Source organism: Hemicordylus capensis, chromosome 1 (genome assembly GCF_027244095.1).
Source record: "Hemicordylus capensis ecotype Gifberg chromosome 1, rHemCap1.1.pri, whole genome shotgun sequence".
Lineage (NCBI taxonomy): Eukaryota > Metazoa > Chordata > Lepidosauria > Squamata > Cordylidae > Hemicordylus > Hemicordylus capensis.
The window spans coordinates 432,733,785-432,750,404 of NC_069657.1; the positions used below are offsets into that span (position 1 = coordinate 432,733,785).

Below are 16,620 nucleotides of genomic sequence, written 5' to 3' on the forward strand. Positions count from 1 at the left end.
CTCCAGTGATTCATGGCCCCTGAGAGCCCTTATCTCTGCCTTTTTCTCTGATTGTTGGAGAAATAAACTACGACTACTGATATTTATATACCGCTCTTCAACAAAATTCTCAAAGCTGTTTACATAGAAAAATAAGAAATAAAAAAATAAGATGTGTCCCTGTCTCAAAAGGGCTCACAATCTAAAAAAAGCAAACCATATGGCAGACATTAGCAACAGCCACAGGAGGGATGCTGTGTTGGGGCTGGATAAGGCTAGTTGCTCTCCCCCATCTAAATCTTAGAGAATCACCACTTTTAAAAGTGCCTCTTTGCTCAATTAGCAGGGGTAAACTAATTGTTGTAACTGATGGTTGTAAGAGAAAATTGTCCCTCATTATTCTTAGTGGCCCATAGGATGTGCAATGGTGGCATTTCTGGTCAACTAGCTCTGCTCTGCACCTTGCAGGCAGCCCCAGTGATGTTGCACAGGAGGGCAGTTGCACAGCTACTAAAAGCAGCCCGCATACAGTTTCCAGTTAAAGTAGTGCTGTGCCACTGTGGGCGCACTGTTTTAAGTGTTGCACAGCAATCCTTTTGCGTAGCACCACCAGGGCTGCCTGCAGAATGTGCAGCAGTGCTGACTAATTCCTGTCATTCTGTCAACACTGTCATTCCATTGGACATCATGTGGGCCTTTGTCGTTACAGTGCCATCAACGTACATGGCATAAGAGAGACAGATCCCTGCACTCAATGAACTTAGTCTAAATTTTATCTGAGGAGAGGGAGAGGCGAGGGATGCAAGGGATGAATGTGAGCAAGCATAGTTTTAAGCAGTGCTCCCTCTAAGGTGTGCACACGTGCCTGCACTCACAAGTTTTTTATGTCCGCTCAGTTAATTTTAGATCCTGCTCAGGTTGAATCAGGAAGGCCCCACTCTGAATTTAGGTGTGGACACACTGCCTTGATACTCCCACCCAGAACAAAACTCATTCCGCACAGAGATGAAAAAAATTAGAGACAACACTGGTTTTAATTATATACAATTATAATATTTATATTATTATAAATAATAATATACGTAATTATAATATTTAAACAGAACTCCAGGTGTTGGCCTCAAGCACTTCCATAGATGCACAGGGGCTGTGCCAATAGTCCATTCTGGCCATAAGCCCTGGAATCCCTAGGCATCGACTTTTATCACCAGTGACTCCTGCTGACTATTAGGGGCATTAGGTGTAGAGGTAGAGGACTGTCTCCTTGTTCGTTCTTTTTTCTGTCTCTGCTCTAACTCTTCTGTGATTGGTAGACTGATACTCTTAGGACACTCTCTTCTTCTTTGTTCTCTCTGTCCCTTCTTCTTCCTTCCACCATGAGATAGCAAGTATAGGGTGCAAGCTTTCTATCAACTTTGTGACTTCTAAAAATAAACCTTGACTTGTTTTAAATCTTAAGCAGTGGTCTCCAGATCTCCTCTCTGAGCTCTGTTCTCACCAAACTGGGTTTTTCTGCTAAATAAGGAGTTTTCAAATTTCCTAGCACTGTGTTGGATGCTATTGTGCTTTGGGGTCCCCTGATATTCCAAACTGAATTTTTCTGGGGAGTGAGACACTGTGATGGAAAGGGGGATTGGGGAAATTTCAGTGCATGTTCAAAAGCTTATGTGTGAGTTTAGATTCTGGCCTAGGAGAGATAGGCCTGGTTTGGATGTTACGCAGAGCTATGTTCAATCATGGTTCGGTGTGACATTCACTGCCTTAGGTTTGTGCCGCCAGAGTGGAGGAAGTTTTAGGCTTCTGGTCCTGGTTCAGAACAAACTGAGATTTGCTGCCATGCCCTAACCCAGCAATACCAGGCTTGTTCTAAACAGAGTTTGCAATATCCTGGCCTGTTGCAAACAAGCAGGTTGTATAACGTCTTCCTCTCAAGCAGGAAGGGGAGGGGGTGGGTTGTGTGAATCTGAGGGGCCGTAGCTCAGTGGTAGAGCCTCTGCTTTGCAGGCAGAAAGTCCCAGTTTTAGTCCCAGCCATTATCTCCAGGTAGGGCTGGGAAAAACTCCTGCCTGAAACCTCGGAGAGCTGCTGCCAGTCAGTGTAGATGATACTGAGCAAGATAGACTAAGGGACTGACTCGGTATAAAGCAGTTTCCTATGTTCCTAACATTGCGGCAGATGATTAAACCAGTGTTTCTCAATGTTTTTGGAATCATGGACCAGTGCATTCTTTGTGCGCAGTTTCCTGGACCAGCAGTTAGTAAATGGGTCGCCCCCACCCCCAAGCACCCCCCCCCCAAAAACCAATTTCAAGCCGTGGCGGAGGGCATCACCACTGGGAGCTCTCCAGAACTCATTTCGAGGCAGGCAGCCCTTGCTGCTGGGATAACACTGATTAAGCTTTCTCGAAATGAATGTTATCCCAGCAGCGAGGGCTGCCTGCCTCAATATGAGCTCCGGAGAGCTCCCAGCAGCAGTGGCCTCCACAGGCTCGAAATTGTTTTGTGGGGGAGATTAATTCCTCATGGACCAGCACAGACCAGCATTCAACTCCTCACGGACCGGCACCGGTCCACGGACCAGTGGTTGAGAAACACTGGATTAAACCATGGTCTTGCATAAATACAATATAGGAAGAGGGGGAGAGAGAGAATGAGAGTTTAGGAACATAGGAAGCTGCCATATACTGAGTCAGACCATTGGTCCATTTAGCTCAGTATTGTCTATATAGACTGGCAGCGGCTTCTCCAAGGCAGGAATCTCTCTCAGCCCTATCTTGGAGGTGCCCGGGGGGGGAACTTGGAACCTAGATGCTCTTCCTAAAGCGGCTCTATCCCCTGAGGGGAATTATTATTATTATTTCTTGTTTACACAGTCAGACAGGTGTTATTGACTGGTTTGTTTTATCGAGTCCTTCCCAAGGACCTGGGATGGCTGAATTTTATTGTCAGTGTTGTTGCTGTTGTTATAGATATTGTTGCAGAATATAGGCTGTTCCCAGTAAAGCTGCTTTTTGTAATTGGCTGATGGTGATTTCTGTGGCCCCTATGGTGTTGAGGTGCTCTTCAAGGTCTTTTGGAACTGCACCCAGGGCGCCAATTACCACTGGGATTATTTTGGTCTTTTTCTGCCACAGCCTTTCAATTTCCATTTGTAGATCTTTGTATTTGGTGATTTTTTCTATTTCTTTTTCTTCTATTCTGCTATCCCCTGGTATTGCTATGTCGATTATTTTAACTTGTTTTTCTTTCTTCTTGACTACAGTTATATCTGGTGTATTGTGTGGCAGATGTTTGTCTGTTTGTAGCTGAAAGTCCCATAATATTTTTACATCTTCATTTTCGACCACTTTTTCAATTTTAGGGTCCCACCAATGTTTGGCTACAGGTAGCTTGTATTTTTTGCAGATGTTCCAGTGTATCATCCCTGCTACCTTGTCATGGCTTTGTTTGTAGTCAGTCTGTGCAATCTTTTTACAACAGCTGATTAGGTGGTCTACTGTTTCATCTGCTTCTTTAGAAAGGCGGCACTTGCTGTTTGTGGTTGATTTTTCAACTTTTGCTCTTATTGCATTTGTTCTTAGTGCCTGTTCTTAATAGAATTTATATACCGCCTAGTATAAAAATTATATTGATTGATTGATTGATCGGTTTCTATACTGCTTTTCATTAATATAATCTCAAAGCAGTTTACAGTATAATCAAAACAATGCACAATTAAGATACAAAAGTACAGATATTAAATATAAATATTAAAATATCATCTCTATTTAAAAGTTTAAAAACCTATATAAAACAGTAATACACAAAACACAGACCTCACCATGGTATCTCAGGTGGAGGCTATGGCCAGGAGCGCTTTCTGTCAGCTTTGCCTGATTCAACAGCTGCATCTGTTCCTTGAAATGAACGATTTCAAAACAGTGGTGCATCAGCTCGTAACCTCCAGGCTTGACTACTGCAATGCGCTCTACGTGGGGCTGCCTTTGTACGTAGTTCGGAAACTTCAGTTAGTTCAAAATGCGGCAGCTGGATTGGTCTCTGGGGTAACCCGGAAACACCATATTATGCTTGCCTTAAAACAGCTGCACTGGCTGCCAATATGTTTCTGGGCGAAATACAAAGTGCTGGTTATTACCTTTAAAGCTCTGAATGGCTTGGGTCCGGGTTACCTGAGAGAGCACCTTCTTCTGTATGATCCCCATCGCTCGTTGAGGTTATCTGGAGAGGTCTGTCTCCGGTTGCCACTGGTACGTCTGGTGGCGACTCGGAACCGGCCCTTTTCTGTAGCTGCTCCTGGTCTATGGAATGCACTCCCGGCAGATATCCGCAGTTTAGGCTCACGGTCGGCCTTTAAGAGAGTCCTAAAAATCTATTTATTTGGCCTGGCCTTCCAAGGCTTGTAAAGTGGTGTTGTTTTTTTACAAGTATTTTAATTGGTTTTAAATGGTTTTAATCATTTTGAATTGTTTTTATATTGTTTTTAGCATTGTTTTAATTGTGGGGTTTATGTCTTTAAAAGTTGTACACCGCCCAGAGCCTCTGGATGGGGCGGTTTATAAATGTAATAAGTAAGTAAATAAATAAATAAACAGCAGCAGTTAAAAAAACCAAGTCTCCCATTCATATGCAACCAGGGCAGATCTTGCTTAGCTAAGAGGACAAAGTCATGCTTACAACCACAAAACCAGTTCTCTGCTCCGATTACAGGTTAGTATATTTGTCCCCCTGTTACATAGCAGAAACAGCAGCCATGGCAGCAACCGATCCCTTTGAGTGTTGGGTGGGGACTTTGCCCAAATCTTTTCATGGTTTTGAAATGTTGTAAGTTGTCTTGGGTTCATGGCAAAGCTGAGATTTGAATTCGGGGTTTTCAGCTCAGAGGTCATGCTCGACGACGTTGGGCTACACTACCTCCAAAACTCTGATGAGTGAGCACCCTGGCCTGCTTGTGAAGATGTGTTCTGGCCATGCAACTTGTTACTGAACAATTCTGTCTTCCTTTGCAGCCGGTCACACTCGCCTGCCTTAGGGGTGCATTCTTCCTCAGGAGTGCAGCGATTCAACTTCTCCAGTCATGCTCAGTCTCCGAAGAGGCACAGTGCTTTCCATTCTCCAAGCAGTGCTACCACAGACTCCTTCCTCGCCCCAGAAACTGAACTGATTGTTCCAGAGCTCTGCATAGACCATCTGTGGACTGAGGCATTCACTAATATGAGGTTTGGAAGCATCTTTTTTCTTTGAGAAGTGGTCTTATTAGAGGCCTGACTTACTATATAGCAGTTCACTATCTTTCTGCTTTGCAGGCAGAAAGTCCCAGTTCTAGTCCCTGGCAGCATCTCCAGGTAGGGCCGGGAAAGACTCCTGCCTGAAACCTTGGATTGCTGCTGCAAGGCTCTCCAAGGGGTGTCCGCTCATCTCATGAATTTTAGTTTGTCTTTTCACTGACTGATTCAATTGATTAATAAATTGAATCAAATTTATTAATCGAATTAATAATAATAAAAAATAATAATTCCATTGATTAAATTTATTTGCATATTACACAGACTTCAGTATAAGTACATTTTTTAGTCTGGAAGGAGATGTAGCTGGTCTTGCAGTAGCAAGCATGAATTGTCCCCTTTGCTAAGCAGGGTCTACCTTGATTTGCATTTGGATGGGAGAATACATGTGAACACTGTAGGATATGGGGCCATGGGTCTGTAGAAGAGCATCTGCATGCTTGCAAGCAGAAGGTCCCAGGTTTTCTCCCTGGCAGCATCTCCAGGTATTATTATTATTATTATTTTACATTTATCTCCCGCTCTTCCTCCAAGGAGCCCAGAGCGGTGTACTACATACTTGAGTTTCTCTTTCACAACAACCCTGTGAAGTAGGTTAGGCTGAGAGATGTGTGACTGGCCCAGAGTGACCCAGCTAGTTTCATGGCTGAATGAGGATTTGAACTCGGGTCTCCCCGGTCCTAGTCCAGCACTCTAACCACTACACCACGCTGGCTCTCCTGCCTGAAACCTTGGAGTGCCACTGCCAGTCAGTGTGAACAGTACTGTGCTAGATGGATGAAGTGTCTGACTTGATATAAGGCAACTTCCTATGTTCCTAGCTGTAAAGTAATGTACAACTTAAAAGCAAAAGCAGCATTATGGTAATTGTTTGACTTAAAAAAAAAATAAAGTTGCTTGGATGTTGACAGGGAGAAGAACTCTCAAGCCTCCAAAGTATTCATTACAACCGACCTATGTGGGCAAAGGTTTTTGTGCTACCTTGTAGAGTCTCAGCTCCAGTTGCGGTAAGTGTGATGGACGGGTGGGGTCTGTAACGGACTGTGGCTGCTTTGAACTGTTGTGAAACATATTGGAGCTTTAACAGCAGGGACCTGAATATTATGGCAAATGTTTAACTCCCACATCAGAAAATTTCAGTATAGAGAGGGAGAGGGCCCATGTGCATATAAAGTGATTTTTAGTGCCATTCTTTCTGCTCCCCCAATCCAGAGGTAGAATCAGCCAGGTATCTCCTCCCCACCCTCACTTCCCCCGTTTCCCCAACACCACTATCTGCAGTGGTCAGCCTGGAGAATCAATATATATAGTGGTAGCTTTGATCTATATGAGCAAAATTGCTACAAATGATAAACAGTGCCCACATGATTCAAGAGTCAATGTTGGCATTCCTGATTGGCTGTCGCTGCTGTGCATGTGGAAACCAGCCCCGGGGGTGTTGTGCAAGATTGTAGTTGGACAGTCATTAGATACTTAAAGCAATGTGCCTGCACTTGCACAGCGCTACTTACGTTGGAAGCAATGAAAGTCGTTCTGTGTAAGTGCGGGCTTGTTGTTTTAAGTAGTTCTTCCGCAATATCAGCAGGGCTGAATGCAACGTGTGCAGCAGTGCCAGGTGATCTTAGAGGAAGAGAGCTGGTCTTGTGGTAGCAAGCATGACTTGTTCCCTTAACTAATCAGGGTCCGCCCTGGTTGCATATGAAAGGGAGACTAGAATTGTGAGCACTTTAAGATATTCCCCTTAGGGGATGGAGCCACTCTGGGAAGAGCATCTAGGTTCCATGTTCCCTCCCTGGCATCTCCAAGATAGGGCTGAGAGAGATTCCTGCCTGCAATCTTGGAAAAGCCACTGCCAGTCTGTGTAGACAATACTGAGCGAGATGGCCCTATGGTCTGACTCAGTATATGGAAGCTTCCTATGTTCTTAGGAACACCAGTTGCCTTGCACACACTGTGGGCCACTCATTGCACTGGAGCAGATAATTCATCCATTTCTTCATCAAATTTCTGATTATTCCCAATTATTTATTGAAACTGAAAACATGACTCAACTCAGACATCACACCAAGCCATGGTTTGCATAACTATCGTTTGGAACCCATCCAAATACTAGTTTTAACTTGTGAATGTACAGACAACCCATGGTTTACAGCTGCATGTTAGCTTTTGTTTTCCATCTTTGCACTTTTGTTTCTGTGGGCTAGAGACTTCCAGGAATGGCCATAAACATGGAGGCTATTCCCATGAGCAGCAAAAATTGGGCTAGGAGAGCCTAGCCTGATTTTTGCTGCTTGGGTAAGCCACCGGGCTCGCAGGCGATCCCAGTGGCTTACAAGTGGCTAGCCCGCTTGAGTAGCCCGCCCCTTAGCCCAGGTTACCGGAGTTAGCGGAGCGAGTGAGCGCTCCGCTCACTGGGGTTAATGGATCGTGAGTTGCTGCGGCGCAGCTCCGCACCGCAGCAACTCACAAGGAGACCCCCGACCGGGAGGCTGAAAAGCAGCCTCCTGGCTCAGGGGGTCTCTCCAGCATGTGCGCATGGCATGCTAGAACTTCCGGGGCCGTACAGCCCCCCAACTCCCCAGCCCCCGCCAGTGCCGTGACGGAGCCAGCTGTCGTGTAGGTGACCGCAGCAGCTGCCCAGGCAGGACTTGCTGCTCGTCTGCGGGGAGAGCGGGCTTAGCCCGCTCTCCTTGCAAACCCTCCCCAATCGTGAGAAGAGCCTCATGGTCTGTTATGCCATGGTCTGTCATGTCAGATCTTACGCTAAGTAATAATTAGTGCTAACCATGGTTTGCACACCCATTTCTAACCATGGTTTCTCATTCTGGTTTGCTGGCTGTTTGCAAACCATGGTTTGTCAATTCAGACATCATGCCAAACCATAGTTAAGCTTCCTTAAATATGACTTGGCAGGATGTCTGTACTGAATACTTATTTTAACCTGATGCTTCATGTCAGGTAACAATATTTATACATATGTATCAAAAACTAAAACATTAGTGGACACTTCGATGGATAACTCTTTTGGCAAAGGGGCAGCGTAAGTCTGTTGTCATTATGTCGGCAACATTTCTTGCATAAATTGCATTCCTCTCATCACTTTTAGCTGTGTGAAGTTTCAGGAGAGTAATGACATGTCACAGTTGATCTTCGGCTCTGTTACCAACATTCATGCAAAGGATGCAGCTCCAATCGAAGTAAGTATGAGAACGTTGTGATGCCGGAGTCACCCAAGAGGGGTAACTCTATATCCAAGGGACAGGCATGGTTAGCTAGGAACAAGCAGCAACAGAGAGAGAGTCAGGACACGAAAAATGCTCTCAGAAGAAATTTCCTTTTACTTTTGTACACAAGAATCCTGGGTTACTTCACCTGGTCCCCTATGGACTCTCTGTCTCTTCAGGGTTAATCCCTGGTAGGCCTCCACTCCTTGGGATGTTAGAGCACACCTGGGAGTCCACAGATTTTCCTTAGTCAGGTGGTCTAGTCTTCCTGTTAACTTCACAGGGACTGTCTTCTTCCTGCAGGGCAACCTCCTTTCATGGCTCGATCCATAGCCCTGAAGCTGCTCCCATTTTCCCTGTAGCCAAAAGAAATGTTCTCCTTCCTTGTCACCTGTCATTGGGTGACCCCATGACCCACAATACATGCTCTTCTTATAGGTGGAACAGCTTCCCTATTGACCCATGATGAGCTGTTCCTTGCTCCAGGTGTGCTCTGGCACCAGGGACTAGGCACCAGGGACTACTAGCTGCTCCTGCTCTCTCCTGAGCCGATTGCGCCTAAGCACCCCACAGGTTGCAGAGCCACAGACATTAAATGTAGAATGTAGATCAGTGTTTCTTCATATACTAGTGTCTGAATGTGCTCTCTCTTTATTGTTTAAAGGGCATTGATACTATGCTGGTTCTGGAAGGCAATGGAAACTTAGTCCTGTACACTGGAGTGGTTCGGGTATGTGCAACATTGTTTTCAGTTTGTAGCTTTTGTATTCTCTTGTAGGTTTCAATTCATAGATTGGCCTTCCAAGTCTCCACTCCTCCGCCCCATTCGTGCAAGCCTTTTCAGACCTGCATTTGTCCTCACCCCTTTTTCCTCTTTAATTTTCTTCACGTAATTATATTTAACTAGCTGACCGCACACAGAGCATCTGTGCATCAATACACTCCCCCACAACCTCTATCCCCAGTCTCTCCTGCCCTTCACGGCCGCGCCTCCTGCCATCTCCCCACCGCACCTCTTCTTCAGCCTGCTGGCGGCCTCCTACCGCCTCCCTCCCCTCCATTTTCGGGTGCCTACCGCCGCTCCTTCTCAGCCTGCTGCCCGGCTCCCTACCTCCCCGCCATTTTGGGGCAGCCGCCGCAGCTCCTCCTCAACTCCCTCTCTCCCCACCATTTTCCGGCGGCCACCATGGCTCCTCAGCCTTTTGGCTTTGGGGCCAGCGGTTCCCCCTTCCCCTGCACCTTCTTGGCCACCCGGCCACCGCCGCCTCCTCCTCACCGTGGCCGGGCCCATTGCCACCACCGCCTCCATTGCCCTGCAGCCAGGCCCGGCCTCCCTTCCAACGTCCTCCCACCCAATGCCAGAACTCTCGCAGCGTGTCGCGAGAGTTCCACCGCCAAATTCTTAAGGATACGCATTGCGGCTAAGAGAAATAAGTATATAGATTGTTCCCTTTGCTCTTCTTTCCAACTTCTCTTCAGTTAGATCTTCCACTGATTCTCCATTTTATACTTGGTTGCCTCTATTTTAGGAGACAGAGGGCCAAATGCACAGGGTGCTCAGTTGCAGGTAGTTTCCCTCCAAGTTTGTTTGTTTTTCCTTCTGTTCTTTGTACAAAACGCAGCTGTAGAGGCTGCAACTGCGGTGGAAGGACCACATGGGCAGAAGGGCTTCCTAATCCTTTCTGCAAAAAACTGCACCCCACAGGGGGTGCAAAGCAGCTTGCGGGAAAGGGCAGATTTTAGTAGAAACACTGCCAAAGGAGGAAGGGTTATTTTATTGGTTTGGTTTTGGTATTTTTATAACGCTTTTCAGACAAACCTCCCAAAGCAGGTTACATTAAAAACAATAAGCATCAATAAAAACTTATACGGCAAACAACAAAGGAACTCTAAGAGTTATATCTTTGCATGGTGTGCTCTGAAATCGAGTCAGCTGATAAGCTGTATCTATCTCTCCTCCCATCAGAGCAAGATTGCTCCTGGGTAGCTCCATGGTGAGTGACAGTAGTGGGAAGGAGGGGTCACCCCAGCTGGAACTGGAAGGTGGCAGCTCCCCTGCATTTGTCTCTTTTCTCCTCCCCTCAGAACCAGAAGACCCCACCCATTATGGTCTTCCACTGAAGATTACAGCTTCCATGGATGCATTTTTGCTAAAACAAAAACATCTGAGTATCCCATTTCAGTTGGTATCTATTTTTTTTTTAAATGAGTAGACCCCCCAGTACTCCAAGTAGTGCTTATCCAGTTCTATATAAGCACTTTTATTTGCTTGTTTGTTTTGTTTATTTATTTACATTTATAAACCACCTCATATCAAGATCTCAAGGTGTTGTACACAACTTAAAACAATAAATAAAATGCAATAAAAACAATTAAAATGATTTTCAAATCATAAAATTTTAAAGAATAGTTTTAGCAAAAGGCCTGAAAAAACAGTTGTGTCTTAAGTGATATTTTTTAAAGGCAGCCAGAGATGGATATTTGTTTGTTTGTTTATTTATTTATTACACTTCTATGCCGCTGTTCCTCTAAGAAGTCCAGAGTGGTGTACATGGTTATATTTCTCCTCACAACAACCCTGTGAGGCTGAGAGAGAAGTGAATGGCCCAGAGTCACCCAGTGAGTTTCATGGCTGAATGGGGATTTGAACTTGGGTTTCCCCAGTCTTAGTCCAACACTCTAACCACTACACAACACTGACTTTAAGCAGTTTATTTGCCTTTTCTTGAGATCACAAGTTCTTCCAATATTATAGATCCATTGTCTAGTTATGTCTTTTTGGGAGTGTTTTAGACTAAGTTCAAACATTCACTCTCTTGCAACTTTGCATTGCATTTCTCTGTCTTGCCCATTACAAGGTAGGAAAGGTTTTCATACCTGGTTTGCCGGCTCCATCATTGACGATGTCTAATCAGATGCCTCGCCCAAGCACTCCTTTGGACTGTATCGGCACTCCTTCTAAGCCTTTGAATAAGCACGTTGGACCCTTGGATGAGGTAAGGAATGTCAATGTCTCTTTTGCTGTCAAGGTTTGTACCACATATTTCCCTGAAAACGTTCTTCTTTTATGTGTGCTTATGGGGGTCATAGAACATTTATGGCTAGAGCATAGAGTGCTTCAAGAATTCTCTCTTACTAAAAAGTTTTTTTCCTCACCACAAAGAAAATATAGGCTGACCTCCAGGTTGAGTTCCTCATGAATAGTCTACTACTACGAATACTTATATATTGCTCTTCATCCAAAGTTCCCAAAGCAGTTTACATAGAAAAATAAATAATAAATAAATAAGATGATCCCCTGTCCCCAAAGGGCTCACAATCTAAAAAGAAACACAAGATAGACACCAGCAACAGCCAATGGAGGGATGCTGTGCTGGGGTTGGATAGGGCCACTTGCTCTCCCTCTGCTAAATATAAGAAAATAACCACTTTAAAAGGTGCCTTTTTGCTCAGTTAGCAGGAGTCCCATTGAAATTAATGAGATGCCATGACCTGTCCCATTTTTTTCAGTGGGACCATGCTTGTGTATCTTAGTCTGGATGCCTGCTGTAGAATTCAATCTTAAGGTTTTATATGAGTGCTGTACTCCATGTTAAATGTTGTTTATTCTTTGAAGACTAACTGAAATAACCTATCGTGCAGAAGGATTTGGTGAAGTTAATTTTTTTTTTAAGAATAATTGAGAAATAAAGTAATGGAATCAGTCAGTCATCCAACCATAATGTGGGGGACACTCATCCCCAAATCCCATTGCCCACTAATAGTTTGTCTAAGAAGAAGAAAAATATTTCTGTCCCACCAGCCAGCAATGTCCTCCTTGGCCACTGGAATTCTCAGTGCTGTTTTTGTTGGGGCCATTCTCAAGCTTCCTCTTGCCATCCCAGTGCCCCCTCTCCCAGGACTGGCCCTAGGGTTTTCCGCATCCTTGGTGACATTTGACTTTGGTGCCCCTCCTGTCCCTGCTACCCAAGGAGTAGGGGTGTGCATGGACTGGTTGCTGTGGTTCGGACCGAATTCTGACTGAATCGCGGGTCCCCAACCAGTTTGGTTGAACCTACCAGCTGGACCAGTTGGACTGACAATCCCACTCAAACTGATCTGGAGTGGTTCGTAGTTGAACTGCTCAAACTGGCCCCATTCGCGGTGGATTGGTTCACGATTTAACCAGTTCTGCACATCCCTTCCAAGGAGTGCTGAGCCCCAGCTTTAAGTTGAGCCGTGCAGGCTGCTCATCTGCAGGGATGGGGGAGAGAGAGAGCAAAGCAAAGTTTGGCTTTGCTTACTTACTCTTTCTCCTTTCCTCACCCACACTCCACTCTCCCTCCACCGAGGAGAGCAAATGAGCATTCCCAGCAAGTCAGACATGTCAGTGGTTGCTTGGAGAGGGAAAGGGAGGCAGGTAGCAACCCCCAAGAATTGATGTTGTAGGGCGACCGCCTAGGTCTGCCTCGTGGATGGTCTAGCCCTGCTACCACGCACCCCTGGATTCTGTGCTGGATGGACCCAAAGTAGATGCTTGTGATGATGGAGCTCTGGAGAGGAATGAGGCCCAGGGAAGCTGACAGTGGGGGGATGGAGTGGAGGATTCTACATGAAAGCCATGTTTCTTGGAATTCCATTAAGATCCCACAAGTTAAGATATACCATGGGGGTCCACGCGAGCTCTAGTCGGACTTGGATTCATTTCTCTCTGAATGTGGTAACAAAATGCTTTGTCTCATCCTGAATCTGGATTGCTAAGAACTGTTGAAATAATAATGCTAAAAATTATACCCCACCCTCTACCACTTTTAGCATGGAGTGCTGTCCCCTGTTCCGGAGCTGAGGGATTCGTTCAAACTTCAGGACTCCTCTTACATTGATGATTGCACTTTCCAGCAACTAGCAACTTTTGTGCATTCTGTGAGAGATCCTGTCCACAACAGAGTGACTCTGGTAAGTGTAGATCGGCTGAACCTATCTCAATCTGGATCTCATGTGGTGTGGTAGTGTAGATTGCAGTGTGTGGAGGGGCCTATTGCATGTCCCTGCTTGGACTTCACAGAAGCATCTGGTTGACTACCTTTGGAAACAGGATGCTAACCTAGATGGCCTGTTGGTCTCATCCAGCAAGGCTCTTCATATATATATGATGGGCCTGTTGTTGTTTATATACTGATTTTTAACAAAATACTTTCTCAAGCAGTTTACATAGAAAAATATGATGATGTTGATGTTGATGATGATAAGGTTCCCTATCCTCCAAAGACTCACAGTCTAAAAATACACACAAAGTAGATACTAGCAACAGCCACTGGAAGGGGTTGAACAGGGACAGTTTCTCTCCCCCTGCTAAATATAAGAGAATCACCACTTTGAAAAATGCCTCTTTATCCAATTAGCAGGGCCTAGTCAGCAAATGAAATGATTCGGGATTCAGAATTAGATGGTTGTACTTCTTTTTCAGAGCAGAGTGGCCATTATTTTCACACATACGAATGCACTCATCTTGAAATCGACCTACCATTTCACTTACCTGGTGTGGTCAAGACTGATGGAGAAATGTCGGTAGTTTCATTGCTATTCCATCGTCAGTGGGTTGTAATGGGCTCAAGAGACCTGACAGTGTGGTATTTGAGATTGAGTGGCTAGTTTCAGGTAGCATGCAGGCAACAGTGATGAGCCAACAAAGCTCTTCTTACATCCCTAAACCTTAGTTCATCATTCTGGTTTGTGCAATGATTTGTGTTGTAGAAGTTGAATGATTATTTGTTGGGAAGATGCACCTCAACTGTCTCTTCTTTTCTAGGAACTCAGCAATGGCTCAATGGTTAGAATTTCAATTCCTGAAATTGCAACTTCAGAATTAGGTATGATAATCTGAATCCAGAAAACAAAACAGATCAGCACTCCATATTTTTTTTGGTTTAGCAAGAAATCCCTCTTGGCTGCTGTGTGAGGACATCTCCTGGGTTATTATTGTATGCTCGCTCCAGGGCAGAATAAATCAGAATAAAGCTATAAGAAGGGCTTGATAATAATCCCTCCCAGTTCTTTTCGTCCTGCCAGCACTCCAGTAAAGGACTCTTCAGCCTTGTTTCAAATCTTTACTTCTGCTTCGTTTATTCCAGCTAAGTTTTTTCTTCTTCCTGCTATTTTTAGTTCAATCTGCCCCCTGTGTGTTTATAAAAACAACCCCCCCCCGCAAAAAACCACCTTCTAAAAACCTTTACTTTTCTCCTCTGTCTAGCCTTGTGTTTCTTCGTCTCTCCCCTCCTGCCCTTGCATTTGGCTTCTCTGCCTCATGGAGGGAGAAGCAGAGTGCCCAGCCTGCAGGGTCTTCGGCCCAGAAATGGAAAACAAAAGACCCAGTCAGCTAGATCAGATTGCTCTGGTGCGACTGCGGCTGCTGCTAAGCCCCTTCCCAGTACGCCCAGGACCACTGTGTCCTCCTCGGGCGAGGGACCATCGAGTGCGCCTTTTCCCACCCCGGCAGCAAGCGCCTCGTCAAACGACCGCCATTTTGCATCAGCACATGCCGGGGCGCATGGGGACGGGCGCCATCTGCAAATCACCCGCGAAATACAGGGTGTAGCCGCAGAGGGAGATCAAGCTCCAGAATTGCTGCGGAAGACAGAGGAACAGGCAAGGGCGCAGAGGCCCCCGCGGAGGGCACAAGTGTTGGAAGTTTTTTTGGCCGTAAGGGTCTCAGAAGCGACGGGCTCTTTCGGGGTGGAGGAGGAGGATATTGAGGAGCGGAGTGCAGAGGGGCGGCACTCAGCGAGAGGAACAGGTTCCTCGGAGAATCGGCCACAGCCCCTGCTCTCAGGACCTACCCAGATGGTGGCCAATCAATTCGCCCGAGAAGATCCTCCACACTTGGAACCGGTAGGAGGGGAATTGCGGGGTGCGGCTCCGCTGGTTTGCCGGGCTAACAACTCGCCAACTGCCCCTGCCAATCTTGCTATGATTGGGGAAGAGGTTCCAGAAAGTTGGAAACAATGGGTTAATAATACCTTGTCTCAAGCACTACAGTTAAAGCATGTAAGTAAGAGAGGACGTAAATGTAAGAGGAGATCTCCCTCCTCCTCATCTGTTGACTCTTCTTCCTTTTCTCACAAGGAATCTCACAAGAGGAGTAGGAAAAGTAATAAAAAAGCACCACAAAAGGCATAGGCAGCATAAATCAGTTAATCCATGCTTGTCCCAAGTACAATCATCAGATGATTCCGATTATGAATCGCCTGCTTGTCCAGGGAAGCCCCAGGATGCTAATCAAACTTCATATAACCCCTTGGTTACAAGAGTTGCAGAAGGAACTAATCCTGACATAGTGGACTTAGAACTGGGGGAGGAATCCAGAGAAGAAGGGGAATGGTCAGATGGCCAGCAGGGACAGGGGACGTCCCTACCTCAAATTAAGTGTTCATCCCCCGCAGATGACTTTTCTAATTTATTCATAAAGTCCATGTGTACATTGGGTCTGACTATAGAAGGACTGCAGTCTACAGTGATTCCCTCCAAGGAGTCCTTGGTGTTGCCTACAAATTCCACCCCAGAACTCCTATTTCCTTTACTAAATACCTTCTCAGAAGTTCTTCAACAGTAGTGGCAGGCACCATCTGTTCAGAAAAAGGTGCCCCCGATTGCTAATAAACACTATGCACCAGAGCCCCTGGTGGCGCAGTGGTAAAACTGCCGCCCTGTAACCAGAAGGTTACAAGTTCGATCCTGACCAGGGGCTCAAGGTTGACTCGGCCTTCCATCCTTCCGAGGTCGGTAAAATGAGTATCCAGAATGCTGGGGGCAATATGCTAAATCATTGTAAACTGCTTAGAGAGCTTCCAGCTATAGAGCGGTATATAAATGTAAGTGTGTGCTATTGCTATGCTTTTGTTCCTTCAGCTGCAGCCCAATTCCAGATTCCTCTTGTGGATGCTTATGTCGCAGCTCTTGCACCTGGATTATTGCTCCCTCGAGATGGGGAGTCTGTTTTGAAGGATCCGGCTGAAAAGAAGATTGAGTTTCAATTAAAGAAAAATAACGAATGTTTTTCTCTTTCTATTAGAGCTTCGATAGCCGCTGCTATTATTTCTAGAGCATCCCTTCTGTGGACAGATGAGCTGCTCCAGTCTCTGCCTCCAGAACTGGCCAGAC

The 16,620-nt window shown here is 45.6% G+C and overlaps 1 protein-coding gene across 5 annotated transcripts in view; it reads left to right on the forward strand.

Moving 5' to 3' along the window:
- The window catches only part of ANAPC1 (anaphase promoting complex subunit 1), a 117,843-nt gene that overhangs the window by 19,712 nt on the left and 81,511 nt on the right, over positions 1–16,620 (forward strand). For all 5 annotated transcript variants that reach the window (XR_008320729.1, XM_053313539.1, XM_053313517.1 and 2 more), the window contains exons 10-16: positions 4,985–5,194; positions 6,172–6,267; positions 8,367–8,457; positions 9,149–9,214; positions 11,343–11,480; positions 13,279–13,419; positions 14,273–14,333. Coding sequence is in view for 4 of the 5 variants with exons in the window: in XM_053313539.1 (XP_053169514.1) it covers positions 4,985–5,194; positions 6,172–6,267; positions 8,367–8,457; positions 9,149–9,214; positions 11,343–11,480; positions 13,279–13,419; positions 14,273–14,333 (803 nt within the window). In the remaining variant the exon portion in view is untranslated. The remainder of the gene's footprint in view (positions 1–4,984; positions 5,195–6,171; positions 6,268–8,366; positions 8,458–9,148; positions 9,215–11,342; positions 11,481–13,278; positions 13,420–14,272; positions 14,334–16,620) is intronic.